The 23,172-nt window shown below is 34.0% G+C and overlaps 1 protein-coding gene across 1 annotated transcript in view; it reads left to right on the forward strand.

Moving 5' to 3' along the window:
- The window catches only part of METTL25 (methyltransferase like 25), a 177,497-nt gene that overhangs the window by 14,904 nt on the left and 139,421 nt on the right, over positions 1 to 23,172 (forward strand). Inside the window, 1 exon segment of the mRNA XM_074270877.1 lies at positions 19,193 to 19,357. Within this exon segment, the coding sequence (XP_074126978.1) occupies positions 19,193 to 19,357 (165 nt within the window).

A 23,172-nucleotide genomic window follows, 5' to 3' on the forward strand; every position in this document is an offset into this window, starting at 1 on the left:
CCCAGCTTTCAAGGAGCTTATGTTGAGAGGGGAGGGAGGAGTATCCAGCATGGATACGTAGAAGTACTTACAAAATATATAGAAAGCAAATCCTTCATCACTGTGGGCCCCCAGTACTGAGCATTGGATGGGATCTAGAAAAGCCACTTGGGAGATGTGATGTTTGAGCTGAGCTTTGAGCCTCTTGCAATGGCATTTAAGGGAAGTATGAACCTTTCAAGTGCTATTTGACAGTGTTGCTGATTGTTTTTGCCACCTCACCACCTACAGTTGAAAACAATTTCTAGGCTGAATCACATATTATTCTCTCTCCTCCTGCTTCCCCTCCCTCATCAATCAATTTTGGTCTTTGGAGGAACCTTTAATTTAATAGATTTTTTTGGCCTCTCTTTTATGTATATTAAATGATGTGGAGAATTGAGCATTGTGACCTAGAACAATGTACATGTTGTATATTAATTAATTTTTCCAACCATATAAGTGCTTTTCTTTCAAGGCTTTTGAATTTGCTTTTCAGATTTTTTTAGTCTAGTCATAATTTTTCAAAAGTCTAGTTTTAGATGCATTTCAATTACTATATTCCTTTCACCAGTTGACCTTTTTTCTTTAGGTCGCTTACTTATGCCTTCCTTCATCAGTTAATTTTTATAATTCTCACTATTAAATTTCTGGTCCATTTTTTTCCTCTGACAAATGTGTTCTTCTTAAAACTCAAAATGTTTATTGTTCATTGTTTCTATTCTCTGAATGTTTCTAAAGGGATTTATGTTATTTTAAGGAGAACTGGAATTATCCTGTTAGGATCCTTTCTTATCATTCTGTAAACTAGCAACATTTTTACTAATCCTTCAATTCTTGCTCACAAATTATTCTAACATTTTTCACCAATTATTTTTAGAAAATGGTTATCGCACTATTTTATTATTCTCAAACTCCTCAGAGTTGGACTGAAAGATTTGTATAAGTAGAATTTTTTGCAAGTATCATCAGTCATTGTGGTTACATTGTATACCTCTAAAACTGCTTAATCGTTTGTAACTTTTCTTATAATAGGTTTTGAAAAGCAATTTAAGAGTTTAAAGCACCTTAGAAATGTTCATTTAAATTTTTTTCCCATCCATATCTTCAAACTCTGAAGTAGTATACAAATTATATAACTGTCAAGTGTATTTTATTAACTCTTTTCTTGTTTGTCTAGTTTTAACCCTTCTTTTATCTTCATGTTCACATTATTTTTCGAAAAAATACTAGCTGCTTTTTTATCACAAGGAATGCAAGCCTCAAAATGCAGATTCACTGGATTAAGAGAGACCTAGTCAATGTCTTCTAGAGAAAATGCTGTCTCTAGGATTATGGAGAAAAGGCTACATCCTTGCCAGGGTCACAGATAGAAGGTGCCAGCAATAAATACAATGTTCCAAGTTTTTGTTTTTTATTATTTTGGCCAAATAGTAAAATGGAATTCAAAATTATATATTTTTTAAATGTCTGAAAATATCTATTTTACAGCTGTTGGTAAGAGAAAAAAAAAAGTCAGATGGAATATTATAGCATATTATCATTGTGTTTGGTATTTCACAATTCACAAATTTGAGCAGGTCTCTCCCTTGCTTAAAAGCCTTTAGTCATCTATTGTAGAATAAAATATACATTTCTTAGCTTAGCATTTAAGTTTATCTTTCCAGCCTTATTCCACATCCCCATCTACTTCCAGTTCTCTGGGTACAAAAATTAGAAATGTCTCCAGAGTCTTACAAATCTGCTTAAATTCACATTGATTTAAATCCAAAGTTTTTAATTTATTCTCTATATTTCTGATATACCCCCCCAATTAAAAAAAATAACATGTATTTCTAGGGTTATGTGCCATATTTCATTGGCAGCAGCCACATTAGAACTCTGTCTAGACTGAATCCAAAGAGAACAACTCTGATTTTCTTTCCTGCTAGATCACAGGAAAGCAACATGCCAAATTTGAACAATCTAGGTTAGCATTGTGTTTGTTCTCCCCAAGGAACTGAAAAGTAATTCCAATAGTGAAACTCTACTTGTTTGGTTAAGAAGCTATACACATAGTTAGGGGAAAAAAAGGATCAGGAAATTAAAAAAAAATGTTTTAAGTTATCTGTGAATTTATTTTGCAGGTTTCCTTTAGTTTGTTTAATGGCAATAGCCAAGAACCCGTTTTTGTGATAATAGAATAAATTCCTCATATCTACCTCTTAAGAAAATATATTTCCAGAAGAAAAATTATATTTGAAGGATAGAAATAAGAAAAATATATGGCAGAGAAATTAATCCTAAGTAACTGAAATATCCAAGAAAAAAACCCAATGTAATAATACAAATAAGGAAATCTGTAAATTAGTTATAATTTAGTTCTACTTAATTTAATTGTTAATTTCTATTTTGTAATTAGTATAAACTTAATTAGCTCATATTAATCATTTATTATAAACCTAATTATTTTATGTTAATTATTTCTTATGTGCCTACTCTGTGCAAGGCATTGTGCTCTCAGGAAGGAGCTGTTGACAATAGTTATACCTTAATTAACTTAATCATCAGGGAGCAAAGCTTTATTTGAAGTCTACCATGTTTACAAAAATATATTGACTATTTCTGTACTTTCTCAAGAAATATGCTTGTTAGGGTTTTTTTGTACTTAATAGTATTTTATGTTTTTCTAATTACATGTAAAAATAGTTTTCAACATTTTTTTCTATTTTTTCCAATTCATTTCATTTTATTTTTTAAAATATTTTATTTTTCCAAATACAGGCAAAGATAGTTTTTAAATTCATCTTTGCAAAACCTTTATCTTCCAAATTTTTCTCCTTTTCCTCCCCCACCCTTCCTCTGCAAGCCAGCAAGCAAGTCAATAAAGGTTAAATATGGTCAGTTCTTCTAAACGTTGTTGTTGTTGTTGTTGTTTGCCTTCATTCTCAAAGAGAACCATGACAGCAGGTAGATGATACCATAATAGGCAAGTGAATTAGATTTTAGCAAGGAAGGACTGTGCAAAGTCATCTGCTTCACTTTCCTTTCTGGAGCCATTTGGCTTCTATGGCCATATGTAGATCAGGGTGACTGGAGATGGCTCTGGATTTTCATGTTCTTCATGCTGCACAAAAATAATAATAATAATAATAATAGTCAGAACAAGAGGGGAAAAAAACATAAGAAAGGAAAAAAAGACCCAAGCAAACAACAGCAATGAAAAAAAAAAAGTGAAAATACTATGTTTTGATCCACAATTAATCTCCATAGTCCTCTGTTTGGATGTGGATGGCACTGTTCATCACAAGACTATTGGAATTGCTTTGAATCACCCTTTTTCAACTTTCATTTTTGTAAGATTTTGAATTCCAAATTTTTCTTCCTCCATCCCAAGACAACTAGCAATCCAATATAGGTTATACACATATAATCATGTTAAACATTTTCCCATATTAATCATGTGAAAGAACAATTGGAACAAAAGAGAAAAACCATAGGAATTTTTTAAAAAAGTGATAATAGTATAATTTGATTCCCCTTCAGATTCTATAATTCATTCTCTGGATGTGGATAGCATTTTCCTTCATGAATTTTTTGGAATTGTTTTGGATCATTGTAGTACTGAGAAGAACTAAGTCTATCATAGTTGATGATTGCGCAGTGTTGCTGTATGTTCTCTCCTGGTTCTGCTCATTTCATTCAGTATCAGTTCATGTAAGCCTAGGTTTTTCTGAAATCTGTGCTCATCATTTCTTATTGAAAATATTGTTCCATTCCATTACATTCATATCTTTGCTTGTTGTTTTGAAGGGGCTTTTGGGGTGCTGAAAGTTGCCCTGTCAATTTTTAGGGAGTAGGTTGCAGAGAAAGTGTGAGAGAAATGACTAGGGCTTTCCAGCCTTGGGTTCTGGTAACATTCTAGGGAGACCATGTTCTGAAGAAGAAAGATACGTGGTTTATCTAGACCTCTTTTGCTCATATACTCAGATTGAAAGCATCACAGTGATGAAGATGACAAAGAAATTGGATTTCTACTTCCTTCATCTCCCAACTCTGTCATTCCCTACTTTTATGTCCATAGGCATGTGACTTAGTTTCTCCAGCCCTTAGTTTCTTCTTCTGTAAAATAAATGATTCAAATTACATGATGTCTCTGTTCCCTTGGTTCATGTAATTCTGTGGCCAGAAAAATGACTCAATATATAATTTCTTTTTTAAAATTATTTATTTAATTTTTGCTGAAGTAATTGGGGTTAAGTGACTTGCCCAGGGTCACACAGCTAGGAAGTGTTAATATATCATTTCTTGATGACTAATCAACTTGACTGTAGCTTAGAAAATGAGATCTAAGGGAGAGGTCATGGAGAGAAATGTTGAGGCAGTCCCTATTAGATAAGTAAGGAGAAAGGTAGAAAGAAAGAAGGGAAGAAAGAAAAATGGGAGGAGAGAAAGAAGGAAGGAAGGAAAGTAATTTTTCACTTTCAATGGACAAATACAGTTTTGTCAACAGAAGCAAACTTTGAACTCATACTACCTTGAGTATTATCTAAAATTACTAGAGGCAATTTTGAATGCTTCTACAGGAAAATAAGTCATCAGTTCAGATCTCCTTTGACTAGTTGTTTTTATTTTTATATTTGTTTTTGTTTTTAACCAACCTTCCATTTAGTGGGGATGGCATAATTGAAAGTGCTGAGTTAGGAATAAGTATAACCTGTTCAGAGGACAGTGATATGAAAGAGCTGACAACTACAGAGAAGATTCATGGTAGTGAACAGTACAGTAGAAAATAAACTTAGTTTGGTTATATCTAAATTTGCATTTTGTAAATAAACTGAGACATAACTTTAGTTGAAATCCTAGATTAGGATTTGCTTGAAGTGAGTGCTAGTGTGTGACTTCAGGCAAGTCAATTTCTGCAATTTATTTTTCCCTTTTCAATTCTGTTCTTTTCGTATTTTATATATTATATTGCAGCAGTAAGGTGGCACAATGGATAGAGCACCTGACCTGTAATCAGAAAGACATTTTTTCCTTAGTTCATATCTGACTTCAAACACTGACTACCTTCGTGACCCTGGGCAAGTCACTTAACCCTGCTTTCCTTAGTTTCCTCAAATAAAATAAACTGGAGAAAGAAATAGCATACCATTCCAGTATCTCTGCCACGAAAACCTCAGGTGGGATATGACTAAAAATTGACCAAACAAACAAACAAAATATGTTCAGCAAGACAGAACAGAATTTCTGTTTCTTGACATATTCTGCTTTAAATTTGCTTTCAAATTCATCCCTTAATTAAGCTAAGAGATATGTCTTGTGGGTTTCCTCTAAATAGGGGGAAAAATAATGTATCAACTGAAGCTCAAGATTGGACAGATGTGCAGAGGGTGATGTGGATAAATCATCCTGATTTAGAGGTCAGGAAGCCAATTTAGGGGAGACCAGATTTCAAACCATAGTTCATGAAACCCTTTGGAAAGAATGTCATCGGTCCACCTAACTGAATATAGATCCACCTAACTTGGTGCCACAGATTCTCTTGACATTCTGTATTGATTCTCTTTGTTTTATGGCTGAATGTAACACATATGTAATGAACGCATTCTCATCTCTCCTTTTTAGGTGGAAAAATTAATATGGGTAGATGACTCTACATTTATAAAATTTGGTGAATAATTTGGCTAAATTCAAAATGCTTTTGGAATGGTTGAATCTATTTAATGCATTTTAGTTGAGGTTAACATTGCCATAGCAAAGACATGTGAATTCTTCATTAAAAAAAAAACATCTCATGCTTTTAAAAAAAAATAGTTTACATGCTGAAATGATTTGTTGACTGAATTCTTTTGCATAATAATGCATAATAAAGCATCTTAAAAAGAAACTGGGTGTTAAATAGTTATGTTTTTAAAGCAATAATATGCATTGTTTCATACCTTAAATGGAATGGGAGATTAGACATTAATATAAACATTTATAAAATGCCTCTCAGACCATCAAGAGTGTTCAAAAGTTTTAAGAGGAATTTTAACTCTTGATTGAACGTAGCCCTAAGCAAATGTATAAAACCTAAGGCTTCAAGTCCACTAGGTGGAGGTAGCAAGGTGTGATGGATAGAGTTCTGATCTTGAAGAAGAGCCAGGTTCACATCCTGTCTTAAAGAGATTCCAATATTGTACAGTATGTATTTGTGACGCCTGCCCTTTGAAAAATCTTCTATTCCCAAAGTCAAAAGCATAAGAGTAATTTGTTTTTTATATAGTTTAAATTCTTTTGTTAAAATAGAAAATATATTACAACGCAATAGAAATATTTTTACCCCATCCAAAGGACTTAATAGAAATTTGTTTATTTTTTACAAAGAAATGTTGCTTTACAAAGAAATGGTGCAAATTACTACAATACTTCATCTTGTCAAACCTTGCCCATATAATGGTGATTCATGATAGTAACCCTCTCCAAAACTCCTACAACAAAATTAGCACAATACAATTAGCACTTGGTTGCATTTGGTCTTACTTAGTCAGACAACATTAGCAGTGTATTCCTAGCTATTAGTATAGCAGATCAAAAGTGTATCAGAAAGACCTGGGTTAGGTTATGCCTTTGATATTCACCAACTGTGTAGTTTTAGGAAAGTCCTATCTTTTCTATGGGCCTCAATGAACCTATTTGTAAAACAAAGGGATTGGGCTAGATGGCCTTTTAGGCTCCTTCAAGCTCTAAATCTGTAATCCTTACTCTTCTTTATCTTCATCAAGTATTCAAACAGTATTAGGCATATCATAGGTGTTTAGAAAATACTCAGAAATTTGTTTAATAGGCTCTAGTCTCCTTTATGACAGCTGCCATTAAAGAGAGTTTAGCAGAATCATTAGAATGCCATTTTTGACTGGGGGTGTTACATTCTGCAGCCAATGCTTTCTCTTATCAGTGTAGTTAATAAAATTCTAGTCAATTGGTATTCTCAAGTGAATTGGGAGGGCCAGACTACCGCCCTTCTCAAAATGTAGACTGATAGAGAAACAGTGCTTGAGTCTGCATCATTAATACTCTTTGATCTTGGATATTGGACTATGATCATTTTCAGATAACGTTTTCCATCTTGACCAAACAGCTTGACCTAATCAACAAGGCCCTCATTTCCCTTGAGATGTCAGTTGGTGCTTTGGTGTAGCTATGCAGACAGGGACACATGTTTTTCCCCCCTGCTTCTCTGGTAGACAGGCAAATCTCTCTGCCTCTGTCTCTGTCTCTGTCTCTCTCACATGCGTGCACGCATACACATACACACACACACACACACACACACACACACACACACACAAATTACATATTTTCAAGATGCTTTTTCCCCCCCTTTGGAGTAGACCTCAACTTACTCTTTGTCTAAACTTCCTTTTCTTTTTATGATATCATCCTATTTTGAAATGGGCCCCAGCAGGGCCTCTGTTTGTAGTTAGGTACAAGAGAAGAATAACAAGTTGTTGTTGCCCACCAAGATAGGTGCAGTTACTCACACACCAAGATGCAAGGGTCTCAGGAAGCTTTCTTCTGCTACAAGTTTCTATTCCAGGTTTATTTCAAATTTTTGCCAGTAGTTAAGAAATAAACATTTCCCTTGAGAGGATCTAACCAGTGAGTAAAGATTAAACATCCTCCCTTTCACCCTTACCTTTATAAAATACCCATCCCAGAGTCCTCCCTTAGACTAATCAATCCCCATGCTGCTTGATCCTGTGCTGCTTTTTACAACAATAAAGCCTTTTCTTTTGAGAAACCAGTTCAGTAAACAGGTAATTCTTACCTATCAAAGCTGTTCTCCTATTGCATTTATACTTAAAACAAGTTGGAATGTGTCAAAATCTCCCTCAACTCTACATTCTTCCTGTTACCCCCATCTGATCAGTTACTAAGTCTAGTTGGTTTTTTTATCCACTCATATGACCACCATCCTACCTTAATCCTCACCATCTCTTTTAGCCTCTTAATTGGTCTTCTGTTTCCATTTTCTTTCCTCCATAATTTTTTTTGCACTCTGGATAAGAAAGTCTTTCAGAAGCATGGGTTGGGTTCTTACTTGCTCAAGAAACATTAGTGGTTCTCTATTACTGTATTGCTAAAGAGCAATGCACTGCAGTAAGTAGTTTAGTAAGATACTCCTGTACCAATTAAAAACAAGGTTTATTGTAATAAAAGAATGGAAGAAAGAAAGATCCATCAATAAGTTGGGGGAACACCTACATCTTGATTCCACATCTGGGAAGTTCTGATTAGGAAAACTGGGCAATGCATCCATTCCATGGGTGAAACTCTGGAGAGTAAAGAGGAGGGCACTGCTTTTTATATAGTTTTAAAAGAGAAAATTTTTCTCAATTGTGTGGTTACCTGACAAACATATCCTGATTACTCAGGGTGTTTTATTCACTGGAAATGGGCCAGACCTTCAGAAAAGAAAAACATCCGCCAGGATCATGTTGTCCAAATATGGGAGATACAGATATTGTTTTCTCATAACAACAAGGGAGTATTGCATCGGACATGTTCCCACAATATTGAGCATATAAGGCCTATTACAGATTGAGATAGAAGAGCTTTGCATTGATTATTCCCTTTCAGTTACTTATATTTCAGGCAGCTAGTTGGTACAAGTGGATAGAGCACCAGCCCTGAAGTCAGGAATACTTGAGTTCAAATCTGGTCTCAGACAATTAACACGTCCTAGCTGTGTGACCCTGGGCAATTCACTTAACTCCAATTTCCTCACCAAAAAAAAAAAAAAAAAGGACAGGCACTTATATGTTCAAAAAAAAAAAAAAAACAAATCTTAGCTTGCCATTAAAGTTCTACACAATTTAGCCTCACCCTACCCTCTAATAATTCTGTGCACTATTGCACTTCACACATTCTGCATTCTAACCATATTGGCCTTCTTCACCTTTCCTTCTTCCTTTATTCTCCTCTTTCTTTTTTTGTTGTCATGTCTGACTTCATGACTCTGGGATTTTCTTGGCAAAAGTAATAGAGTAGTTTGCCATCTCCTTCTCCAGCTTGCACAAAGGAATTGAGAAAAGAATATAATACAGTTATTGTCAGTGTCTTTGTTGGTTGTCTTTTGGATGAGGGAGAAATTAAAATTAAAACACTGTCAGTTATCTTTTCCATATTTTAGTAAACTTCTTCTCTAGATATTTTGCAAATAATTTCCTGAATACCTTTATGACTACTTATGTATATCATAAAATGGAATCACTTTTTGCAAGAATTTCTTCTCTATGTTTGCTCTTGGTTAGCTGCTGTTTCTAAGCACATCCTGAAAATGTTTAGTAAACATGTGGTAATTGGTTTAAAAAAGAGTGGTAAAAATGCTACTCCATTTCCTACCTATTTTTGCCCTTTCATTTTCATTTGCAAATGTCTGGATGAATCAGTGGCTTAGAAGTTCTTTGCAAGTCCATTTTCTCTTTTACTACTTCTGTTTTGTGGGGGTAGCATTTTCAATCTTATGCTATCCTTGTATATAGTGTTTTGCAAATGAGCTTTTACTCCAAATTTTCTTGTCTTTGTGTATCATAAATCACTTTTTTTTTCAAGTACTTAGATATTTGCTAACAGGCAATTACTGGGCTCTTTTGGATTCATTGGAGATTATTCTTGCTTTGGTTGAATTTCTTTAAGAAATGGTAGTCATCAGAAATAACTACAACCAGAGAAGGAACATTGGGAAGTGAATGTAAATTGTTAGCACTACTGTCTATCTACCCAGGTTACTTATACCTTTAGAATCTAATACTTAATGTACAACAAGAAAATGGTATTTACACACATATATTGTATCTAGGTTATATTGTAACACATGTAAAATGTATGGGATTACCTGCCATCGGGGGGAGGGAGTGGAGGGAGGGGGTATAATTTGGAAAAAAATGAATACAAGGGATAATGTTATTAAAAAAAAATTGTTCATGCATATATACTGTGGGAAAAAAATTCTAAATAAAAAAAAAAAAAAGAAGAGAAAGAAATGGTAGTCATCAGAGTTAATGTCTTTTCTTCTAAATCCCTCTCTCATATATATTTTTTTAAGTTAGAATTGAGAGCTAGTTTAAAAAAAAGATTGATACCTTTTATTTTCATACCTTTTATACCATATCCTTTCCTCTTAACATTTCTGTGTGTGTGTGTGTGTGTGTGTGTGTGTGTGTGTGTGTGTGTGTGTGTGTATACACATTTTGGTGTTTCCTATTGGAGATATCAGCAAAATGAACAGTTTGAATACCATTGAGTTATTTACTAACTGACCTTGAAAGAAATACTTGCCATTCACAACATGAAATTTGAATAATTGCAAACCAACTAAAATTGAGTTGAATAACATAGGAATTTATATTTGGGGCCATCATAATCCACAGATATATCCAACAACCAGAAAGAGCTTGAATGAGGAGTTCGTTTGGAACTCTCTCCTCTTCGTATATACTTTCTATGATTACATAACTTTTCAAACATCCTTCCTCAGAATATTAGAAGTTCAAAAATTCTGTCAAGAGAAGGCTTCTTTGACACCTCTCACTATTACATGAAACATCAGTGGACAATAATGTCCATCATGGACAATAACAGTCCCAGACTGGTTTATGATAAAATTTTCAAATTAAAGTTGGAAAAAGACCCATCAGAGAGCTTACGTTCTGATAAATAATATTACTCAGTGGACATTATCTTAGAAAGTTAGATGAGTTTATTTTTAATATGAAGTGATGTTTGTTGAAAAAATATTTGTTTTTTGTATGATTCAATCCCTTGTTCATATTTCCAAAATAATTGGAGGTGGAGGAACCTCTTGTCACATTGCCAGGACAATCATAATTAGAAACTAAATAAAACATGTTTTTTAATTCACATTGGATTGAAATTTTTGCTAATAATTTCAGTATATAGGAGAGACTAGGCTGCTAGAATAGTTATATTGATTGGAACTTTCATCCATCCAACAGAAACATCACATTTCTTTCTGCTGGCAACCTTGTCCCCTGACTGACTAGTATAGTGGTCCCTCTGCACTTGGAGATTTAATACTCTGTCTCTATCACATTCTACAAAATTGCCGCCCTGGAACCTGGGGATGCTGAGACAGCCCTTAAACTTGAGCTTTTTACTTAATAGCTTGCTGAGTTGTCCCTGCTATATCATGCCTAAACATTTCTATGTGGTTTTTATTACTTTTGGCTGCATTAGTACATCTAGCCTGTATTATGTCCAAAGAACTCAATGTGCTACTCAAAATGTCTTAAATAATTCACCATAGAATTAATATAATTTAGATGTCTTTTGCATTGGATGTTAAACTAAAAGGTACACATCTTTGAGCATTTTGCATTTCTACACAAACTTCGTTTTCTCTCCCCAAACAATAAACATTCATATTGTTTTACTTAAATACTTTCATTTAAGTAAGACACACTTACATCTTTGATATTTTTTCATGACATGCATAATTATTTGTTTAAAAACCAAAGCATATGTGCCTTTGAATTTATGATTGTTAGTTATAAATGGTAAATAAATTTTTTTTCAAATGAAGCTGTTTTAACTAGGTCAATTTAAGAAAGTTAAAAGATCATGTTACGCATTTAATTCAATATTCATCTTCATCTCTTGTTTATTTATAGACTAGAAAAGATGATTTTTTTACTTTTCCAGTTGCTAACATAACTTAAGAAATATATTTTCTGTGTCAAAGAAGCACCTCCTGATAAAATCTTAATTATTTAGTCATCTCTGATTAATCTTTGTACTTAGATTTTGAAACCTTGGAATGAAAAAAGACATAGAATTGTTTTATAGGTATTCCCTATTTAGCTACATTAACTAATTTGATAAAAACATGACTTTTAGTGAAAAAAAAGGCAGTTCAGCTCATGACAAGAGTTTAATAATAATGTACTAAATATGACTAAGTTAAGGATTGTTGATGGATTGATGGTTGATGGGTATGAGTATGAACTATTTTCTGGAAGGGTCAGTTTCACTGAATAGTGAATATTCCAACTTGAATAATCCAATATTTGGGTGGAAAGTAATTTTATTGCTTTTTAGAACATAGTTACTCAACTCAATGGCTAATTGCAGCTAGCATACAGAATTTTAAACATTTGCAAAACATTTTACAAATATTTTTATGCTATCCTAATAACAACCCTTAGAAATTGGTGCTATTATTATCCCCCAGTTTACAGATGAGAAGATTAAAGATGATATAAGTTAAATGAGTTTCCCAGGGTCACATATCTGCTAAGTATTTGGGATTGGATTGAAGGCAGGTCTTACTGACTCCAAGTTTGGGTCTTTAGTGATCTAGCTACTCAAATAAATGTTTTGCTTCCTTCTGTCTAGATAGTGCTGTTCTTTAGAAAAAGCTGATTTTGCTCATTTCTTATAATATGCATATGAAATCAGCATTCACAAGCCAATGGAAAATGGGCAATTTATTTGTGTGAATTAGCCTTTCTTCATCAAACTCACTAATTAATTATTGCAGTATTCCTATTACTCTGCAAAAGGATTTGTAGTACTGTCCTGGAGATATACACATTGTTTTAGCTTTTGTCTGAGACAGCTTAGCTTAGTTTAGAAAGATTCCTGTTCAGATTGGCTGCAGAATATGATCAATAGATAAATAGATCAATATTTAGATTGATATATAGATGGATGGATGGATGGACTGCATATATTATAATATATACATGTATAGATATACAAATACTTGTGTGTGTGTGTGTGTGTGTGTACATACACACAGTTATCAACTTTTCAGACAATCATTTTCGTAGAAAACATGACTTGATATATTGAACCTATGGGAAATACAGGATTAGGTTCCCTTGACAAGATTAGCTTCCCTTGTCATCCCAAAATTATAAAAGCTGCTGAAAAATTTCTGCATACAGTTTTTTTTTAATACATCAAAACATTAATTCTGGTGTTATGCACTTTTTCTAATACAGTAACCAAGAAATAATCCATAAGATGCAATATACAAAATAAAATTGGTAACATGCAAAAAATCTTTCTCACTAATAATTCCCTAGAATTTTTTGACCTTTTATGGTTAACATATTGATTAAAAAAAATTATTTCAGACATTATTCACTTTTTATATGACATGAAATCTATAGTACCATAAAAACTATACAGCAAATAAAAATTTTAAAACCAAAACATTTTTTAACCTTCTACTGTGTCAGATGGCAATGTGATGGCTTCAACTGTATGCTTTACTACTTTAAACCTTTTTACCTTGGCTACCCTCTATCTCATTTGAGGGAGAGAGAGAAAACTAAAGGAGAGATTTCTGGGATATATGTCTTTGATGTCAGAAGATACTGAGACTGGTGAGGTCTTAAAATTACCTTTAAACCCAAAGGACTTGAATGATGTTGAGGGAGCATAATTGCCATGCAAAACTTAAAGAGCAAATAATGAAAATACACAATAAATAGAGCTCTTTCCAAAGGCAGGGTGACCAAGACCAGAGAAGTATTTAGTAGAATACCAGTGACTATACAAACCTGTGGGTTTTTCCTTTAGTGCACATAGCCATAAATGTGTCAACACAAGAATGAAAATAAGAATATAAAATCACATGCTTGAAGTGGTGAATTTGAATGCTGAGGATTCACTTTATGCATATACATTTTTGGCCACAGTAAAACTCTGCAGATCAAGAAGGTAGCCTGGTGGGACTAAGAATGAGTCCTGGAATCAAGAATATTCATTCAAATCTGGCCTCAGACACTTGCTAGCAGTGTAACCCTGGGCTAGGACCTTAACGCTGTTTGCCTCAATTTCCTTATCTGTAAACTGAGCTGGAGAAAGAAATGGCAAGCAATTAACCCTGTTTGCCTCAGTTTCCTCTTTGTAAAATGAGTTGGAGAAGTTGTCAAACTATTATAGTATCTTTGCCAAGAAAATCCCATACATGGTCATGAAGAGTCAAATATCACTTTAACAACTAAACAACCACAAAAAAGACCCTGCTGTGTTATAAAGGGACTTTTCTCCGTACTAGTGCAACCATAGATCCTTCAACTGTTGAATTGAGGTAGCTTTGAATGGAAACACAAATATATTGTTTAAATGTAGATTGCCATATTATATTTTCACCTTACATTTAGATTATATTTAGCCATATTTATATGGCCCCTAGAAGATTTTGATATTATTATATCAAATATATATATAATCATATTATAGAAATATTTATTATAGAAATAGTTATTTTAAACAAGATATTTTTTAATATTTTAAAATTGTACTAAGACTTTGCGTGCCCAATATAATTAGCTTCATCTCCATTCTTTATGTCATATCTATAGATATTTCTTTGTTCTTTTTATGATCTCTCTAATTCTGGGCAAATCACTTCTCTTAGCATCAGTGTTTTTTATCCACAACAATAACTAATTCACAGGATTGTTACTAGGATAAAATGAGACAGTATATGTCGTGTTTGGAAAGCCTCATATACACTATATAAATGGCAGGAACTCTAAAAGTAAACTAGGTGGAGTCATTTCTAAAACTTATAATTGTTTTTTTGCTTTCTACATGAAGTGGCAAAGCAAGTCAGACTATGTCAAACATCACATATCCATTAGTAGTAAGGTATATTCTCAGTTATTTAGGCTAGAACATAGGATGTTCAAGGTCCTGCATGAAGTAGCACATTTCTACTTAATACTTCTGGGTCTCTGTTTCCTCATCTCTTAAATGAGAAGACTGACCTAAATGATCCTAAAGGTCTTTTCCTGCTCTTGACAAAGATTTTTCTGAAAGATGCTTCTGACTGCGTCAACTCCTAACCACTAGTGGCTGTAGAATCAAATATATAATCGTCTTTCCTTTAGAGATCTTCATAAAATAGCCTCTTCTTGCCTGTCTAAATCTCTTACACTTTACTCTTTCAGTCCCTGACTTCCTTTTAAGATTTAGCTGTAGTCTCATCTCCTCCTGAAGGCCTTCCCTGGACTTTGGATGTACCTAATACTTTTTCTTTTTTTTTTTTTTTTTTCCTCCTGAGGTAGTTGAGGTTAAATGAGTTGCCCACAGACACAGCTAGGAAGTGTTAAGTGTCTGAGACTATATTTGAACTCAGGTCCTCCTGACTTCAGAGCTAGTGCTCTATCCACTGTACTAACCAGCTGCCCCTACCTAATACTTTTTAATGTTGTTTTTCCCATTAGAATTTAAGAACCTTGAGAGCAGCAGATATTCCCAGGATTTCCTGGAGAACCTGCAAGCATGATAAGCAGTTAATAATGCTTAATAACTGACTAGAACATCAGCTAGTTTGCTGTAATCCAGAGTTTATTAGTAAATTATTTAGAATGATTGATCCAGTACTGGAAAAACCTTGAAGATGTTTAATTCCTGACTTTAAGAACTAAGGAAAGTGAGGGTAAATGATTTCCCCTTGGTCATACTGGTAGTAAGTGGCAGAGATGGGATTGGAATCCAGAACCAAGGATTTTTCTACTCTATAGTGCTGTGCCTGAACCCAGAGCAGCATCTGAAATCTCATCTGCTACAACAAAGAGAAAAAACTTACTGCCAAGAAAGTGCGATTTAACTTGTATTGTATAAGAAAGTATATAAGCCATTTGGGAGGCAGAAATGTGCAGTCACTAGGACAAACCTGGCATAAGTTAATTTAAATGTTAACCTTTGAGGGAAAAACTTGGCTCTGTACACATTGAGGACAAGATTAAAGTCATTTATGAAAAAACAATGGAACAGCTCCATCTTAAAGTACTTAGCAGAGGCATCCTCAGTACCTTCAGCACGGAGTAACATGTAACCAGTCAGTGGAATTTTCTGTAATATTCTATTCTGCATAGCACTGACATTTCTTGGAAACTCAAAAAAAAAAAAATATGGTTCTATTATTTTTTTCTTTTTAGAGTTAATACACCAAAATATAGTGCCAACAGGTAGCAGTTAATTCATTAAAAAAAAAAAAAAAAAAAAAAAAAAAAAACCTTACCATTTTATTTTGTCAAAAGAAATTTAGTTTTCTGTGATCCTCTTTAACCACTGCCTTGATTTTTATTCTTTCAGAGATCAGTATAGTATCATCATTATTATTATTATTTGCATACAAGTAACTTTTAAATGTTCTTAGTAGCTTTAAAGCCTTATCAGAGTCCTGATTCCTGAATTTGAATGATAACTCTTCAGCCCACGCCATCTATTCTTAAAGGGTTTACTCTTGGCTTGACTCTCTCTAGACTTATCCATTGCCTAACCAGCATTTATTTTTCCCCATTTCTTCACACCTCTATTTTTCTGGTCTTCTTTATCTTGTGCCTTCCTCCTGGTAACTTTGAGGGTGGGGACTCTATTTACTTGCCTATGTAATCTCTTCAGCACTCAGCTTTTCTAGTATGGAATAAATGCTTAATAAATCTTCTTTTCCTTCTTTTTTCCTTTCCCCTCTCCTCTCTCTGTCTCTATGTGCCTCTATCTCTCCCTGAGTTTCTGTCTTTCTATTTCTACTCATTTTCATTTTCACTCTCACTCTCTTCTCTTTCCATATATAACAAAGTAGCATTTCTAGCACCTCTCCATATATAACAAGCTAGCATTTCTAGCATATTTTTTGACATGCTTTGTAGTGTTTTAATATAGTTCTAGTATATGATCTAGAAATTAAACTGTGTGTGTCTCTCGGTTTCTACTCACTCTCACTCTATTCCCTATCCATATAGCAAAGTAGCATTTTTAACATAGTTTTTTTGTTTTTGTTTTTGTTTTTTTAATATGCTTTGTAGTGTTCTACTACAGTTCTAGTATATGTTCTAGAAATTAGACATCCAGATAATGATGAGGATAGAACACTGAGCTGGAAGTCAGGAGAATCTCAGTTTAAATCTGACATCAAACTACTCTTAGACTATGAGCACCTTATTTACCCTTTCATCTCCTTAGAATAGCATTTACCTCCCAAGGTTGTTGTAAAGAATCAAATGAGAAATATATAAATAAATATCTATATAAACCTTTAAAGTGCTATATTTTAAAGTGTTGTATGGTGGTGTAATTTTTTAGTTATGTCTGATTTGGGGTTTTCTTGGCTGGAGTGGTTTTCTATTTCTTTTCCCACTTCATTTTACAGATGAGGAAACTGAGGGAAATAGGATTAAAGAGTGGAACTATGCCCAGAGGACAATAAAACTGCTTACCCTTTGATCCAGCAGTGTCTCTACTGGGTCTGTATCCCAAGGAAATCATAAAAAAGGGAAAAGGTCCCACATGTGCAAAAACAAAAATGTTTGTAGCAGCCCTTTGTGTAGTGGCAGGAATTGGAAATTGACTGGATGCCCATTAGCTGGAGAATGGCTGAATAAGTTAGGGTATATGAATGTTATTGTTCTGTAAGAAATGACCAGCAGAATGATTTCAGAGAGACTTGGAGAGACTTACATAAATTGATGCTAAATGAAGTGAGTAGAACCAGGAGTTCATTGTACACAACAAAGCAAGATTATATGATGATCAATTCTGATGGACATGGCTCTTTTCAACAATAAGCTGATTCAGGTAAATTCCAATAGACTTGTAATGGAAAATGCCATCCACTTCAGGGGAACTATGGAGACTGAATGTGGATCAAAGGATAGTATCTTCACCTTTTTTGTTTGTTTATTTTTTTTTCTTTTTCATTATTTTGTCTCTTTTGATCTGATTTTTCTTGTACAGCATGACAAATGTGGAACTATGTTTAGAAGAATTGCATTATGTTTAACCTATGTCAGATTGCTTGCTGTCTGGGAGAGGGAGGAAAGAAGGAGAGAAAACTTTGGAGCACAGGGTTTTGCAGAGATGAATGCTGAAAACTATCTTTGAATGTCTTTGGAAAAATAAAATCCTATTTAAAATTTAAAAAGGAAAAGAAAAGAAATAGGATTAATTGACTTGCTCAGGGTTATACAGCTCCTAAGGATCTGAAACTAGATTAAAACTGAGGTCTTCCTGACTCCCATCCTAGCTCTCTATTATTTACTGTGCTACTTAGCTGTCTGATATAAATGCAGAGTATTATAATTATTATTGAAAAATTGATTATAAATTATACAGATCTTTTCTAGAATCACCCCTGATGTCCAGCAGATTTTCAGTTAAAAAGCTGAAGCATTTGTTTCTTTGTTCATTGTTGTTTATAATTCACTTAAAATAGTCACATGTTTTTGAGTCATTAAAAAGTATCTGCCAGAGAATTAACTGAGTTCTAGGCCTCTTGAAAAACTATAAAATATTTTTGATTCAGTTTGCAATAGGCACATTGGAGGATCCCTTTTCACCCTTGCAAAGGAGTAACTTGGCCTGAGTAGAATTAGATTAGGAAAGCAAATGGAAAACACCTCTGTCAGCCTTCTCACACTTCAGTGAACAAGCATTTGGAAACTCTATCAACTCTTTGTATATTGGATTTATGGGATCCAGTTAACAATGATCATGGAAACTGCTTTTGCTCTTCTTTGCAATGACAGCTCCATCACATGCAGCATCCTCTTTGACGCACAGATTGATAGGCATTAAAAAAAAAAGAAAAGAAAAGAAAAGAAAAGAAAAGAAAAGAAAAGAAAAGAAAAGAAAAAGAAAAGCCAAAATAGTCTATAAGGACCAAATGAGAAAGAAAACATCTTATACTAACAGCTGTACCACTGGGAGTGATAACATTGTTCTAAATCTGGTGTGGACAGGGTTTAGTAGTATACAGTTGTACTTTTTCTTATCCTATAAATTCACAGTTGTGGGTCAGCCAGGACAGTTCATAAATTTAATGGCCACATTTCTCGTTATCCAAATATTAAACTATTTTAGTCCCCTGAAACCAAAAAAAAAAGAAAAGAGAAAGCCAAAATGTAATTTGGGGTTAAACTGTATAATTGTCTTCAGTACTGGGAAAAGTCATGAGGACATGAAATAACCAAAAGTTTGAATAGTAAATAATAGTAGAATTGTTCAATTTTGTTTTTATAGTGAAATTAGAACTTAAAAGGTACTGTATCTTGTTCTATGAATCAAAATTTTGTGGGTTTTGTTTTTTTGTTTTTTGCTTTAATCTCATATAACTTGAACAAGATAACTTCTCATTAACCTGTAGCTTTCTTCCTTATCTTTGCAGGTATTAGTGAGTTTTCCAACATATTCTGTGAAAATTCTCAGAAGCTAGTGAATGTGGAAGCCTTTGCTTTTGCAGCTAAATATTATTCTCTGCCATATTTTGGAGTATGTACATCTTTGGAACAATTGCTTATCACATTTAATGGAAATCAGCGACTAAAACCAGGTAGGTTTAAATTATTTTTTATTACTTAGATCAAGAGATAAAATGACTAATCTATAAATTTATGTTTTTTTCTTACATCTTTGCTTCAGTATAAACTTAGGGATGTTATGGGTCTTGAAGATACAATTCTTGCATCCCAGACAATAAATTGACATCCACACTAATGGGGTCTCTCTTAGGGGAAAAAAAAAAAAACAAAAAACTCTCATTCATATGTTTAAATTGTCTTTACCTCATCATATTTGTGTCCCTAGCAATCCCGAACCATTTCTATTTTCACTAATCTCTAATTGAAATTTAACATTTTCTTTGATTATTTTGAAAATTAAATAAAATAAAATTATTCTGAGATAGGATTCATGTACATAACCAGACATGAACTGTCCAGGACAGGTTAAGGAGGAGATGATTTGCATTTGTAGGTACAACCTAGAGTTATCCAGAGGAAGATATCAGTAATAGTGGCGGTGGTGGTGGTAATAGTACTACAACAATAATAGTAATAGCAAAAATAACAAAATAATAGCTAACATTTATATAGTGCTTTAATTTAAAATTCACAGAATGCCTTACAAATGTTATTTCATTTGCTGTTCACAGCTCTGTAAGATAGGTGCTATTATTATTCCCATTTAATAGATGGGGAAATTGAGGCAGATAGAGATTAAGTGATTTGCCCAGCTAGCTAATGAGTTTTTGGAGTTATTTTTTAATTCAAGTCTTCCTTATTCTAGGTCCAACATTTTCTCACTTGCACAGCCTAGCAACTTTGATAATTTGTTGATTCCTTATTAGGGGCACTGAGATGGCTGTTTGGGAAGCTGTTATAAACAGTAGATAGCTGTACTATTTTCACTGGCCATATGTCAAAGGGGATTATAGATATACTTCTGAAATTGGTCAAATCTGATGACTTCACTTTACATTTACTTATTTATTTATTTACATGAGGATAATTACCTGAGAGACATAGCTGGGTATCATATAGTCCTGTGTTGGAACTGAAGACTTTAGGAAGATGACTTTTATATCCTGTTTTTTGATATTCTACAGTTGATGGAAGAAAGTGAGGATGGTATTTTGCATTGGTCTCCTGTAGTCAGCTTTTGGGAGATCATCGATACAGGGCATAAATAGATAGGCTGCAATCTGTATCATTGAAATGAATTTATAGATTGATGAAATTACATATGTATATTGAATAAAGATTGATTAAAATTAGGTGATTCAAAGGAGAAAGTCAAATTTGAGAAGTAAGTAGCTAAGTAAGAAGCTGGTGTCTGAGAAAGAGATTTGTATTCTTAGATCATGGCTTAAAATATAGGATTGTTGCCAGGGATGGAATGAAACAAACAAGGGCCAGTAAAAACATCTTTGCCTAGAATCTTCATTTGAATCTGGCCTCATATATCTGTACCACAAATTTAAAAAGCATGGAAAATAAAGAACTTGAATTAGAGATATACAGGCAGGCAGATTTGCCTTTCTTTACAGGAATCCTGGAGACTTTCTGGGATGGGATCCATGAGTGGGATATTTCTACAGAAGGCTATTTAAAAGGAATAGAATAGATAAAAGGAAAGGTGGAGTAGCATTGTATACTAAGAATATATACTTGTGTGAGGAAATCTAGAAACCAGATGGAAGATACATAATGGATAGAATTTGGTTGAAGCATAATGGAGAGGAAAATGGAAGCAGTGTTGTGGTAGCAATATCCTACAGGCCACCTGGACAGAAGGAAGGATACAAGGAGTTCAGGAAATATCATAAGCTTGGCACAGAGATTTGATATAGTAGTAATAGGGGATTTCAACTTAATGGACATCTGCTGAAATACTCACTCTGCCAAAAAATAGAACAGTTGATAAATTCATAACTTGCATTAGTGATAAGTTCATTTTTTAGATAGTGTAGGAAATGTGGGAAGCTGCTATTCTGAACTTGATTTTGAGCAATATGAGTAAACTGAAATTTCCCCTTCAGAATAAATGTTCTTTAGAGTATATAGCTCTCTCCTCTTTGAAAAGAGTCTTAACTGTTTCTTAGCTGCATTTTGTTCTCTAGTCTTTTTTCATCTCTCTCTCTTCTTCATGATGTTCTTTTATACTTCAAGCTCTTGGTAGAAGTCAGGTTTACCTGTATTCATCAGATTTTTTTCTTCCCTCCCTCCCTCTCTCCCTCCCTCTTCCTTCCTTCCTTCCTTCCTTCCTTCCTTCCTTCCTTCCTTCCTTCCTTCCTTCCTTCCTTCCTTCCTTCCTTCCTTCCTTCCTTCCTTCCTTCCTTCCTTCCTTCCTTCCTTCCTTCCTTCCTTCCTTCCTTCCTTCCTTCCTTCCTTCCTTCCTTCCTTCCTTCCTTCCTTCCTTCCTTCCTTCCTTCCTTCCTTCCTTCCTTCCTTCCTTCCTTCCTTCCTTCCTTCCTTCCTTCCTTCCTTCCTTCCTTCCTTCCTTCCTTCCTTCCTTCCTTCCTTCCTTCCTTCCTTCCTTCCTTCCTTCCTTCCTTCCTTCCTTCCTTCCTTCCTTCCTTCCTTCCTTCCTTCCTTCCTTCCTTCCTTCCTTCCTTCCTTCCTTCCTTCCTTCCTTCCTTCCTTCCTTCCTTCCTTCCTTCCTTCCTTCCTTCCTTCCTTCCTTCCTTCCTTCCTTCCTTCCTTCCTTCCTTCCTTCCTTCCTTCCTTCCTTCCTTCCTTCCTTCCTTCCTTCCTTCCTTCCTTCCTTCCTTCCTTCCTTCCTTCCTTCCTTCCTTCCTTCCTTCCTTCCTTCCTTCCTTCCTTCCTTCCTTCCTTCCTTCCTTCCTTCCTTCCTTTTTCCCCTTTAACCTTAAGTATATAAAAGCATTTATCTTCTCTTGTGGGACAAAGATCTGGCTACGCTTGGAAAATTCTATTACTTGCCTTTAGTAGAAATACAAACATCAAATACTTAAATCAGGCCAGTGTTAAATTCTCCTGGTTCTATTTGTACTTAATAGTTGTCATTTTTGCTGAAGCAAACTAATATTCTTTTGTTGCCACATTTCAAATATTAGTTCCCTAACAACACGCTGTAATACTTACATCATATTTTTTTCTTTCATATAAATTTCAAATCACTTTGTTTTGTTTTGTTTTTAGGGTTTGTTTTCCTTTTAAGTATTATTTTGTTCATTAGAATGAGTTCTTAAGTATTTTATCTGTATTATGGTCTTCCCCTTGCCAACGCCTTGGTGATTTGAGTTCATTAAATTTGATTTTATTTTCAGAGCTATGTTCTCTTCTTCCTAAATTGTAAAGGCAAGAAAAACAAAACTTTTGTAACAACAATGTATAGTTAAGCAAAATGAACTGCTATATTGGGTTCAGATTAGGAGAGTATCTTCTAGTGTGAATTCTACACTGAGCTGCTTCTTGTTTGTAGTTGATGCCTCTTGGGAGACGTTGAAATCAACCAACAGCTTGAAATTAAAACCAGAATATTTCAAGTTAGAGACCACTTTTAGAGATACCATAATGCCAGTAATTGTTTAAGAAAGACTACAACTTAAAACATTAAAAAAGAAAGGGAAGAAAAAAAAAAGCTTCATTCATTTCACTGCTTTGCTAGTTCAGAATTGTTTCCTTCTCATTTAGGAAGGACCTCAGTGCCATTTGGATGTTAGTGTCTTGTGTTACTTAGGCATAATAGTGCCTTATTAGAAAGGTGTTAAACATGCAGCAGGCCATATAATTACTATACCCCTGAGTATAGCATGAACCAGATTAAAATGCAGTTGGGAAATTTTGTTGTTATTATTTTTGAGTTATTTCACTCTTGTTTGACTCTTTGTGACCCCACTAACGA

Source organism: Sminthopsis crassicaudata, chromosome 5 (genome assembly GCF_048593235.1).
Source record: "Sminthopsis crassicaudata isolate SCR6 chromosome 5, ASM4859323v1, whole genome shotgun sequence".
Classification (NCBI taxonomy): Eukaryota; Metazoa; Chordata; class Mammalia; order Dasyuromorphia; family Dasyuridae; genus Sminthopsis; species Sminthopsis crassicaudata.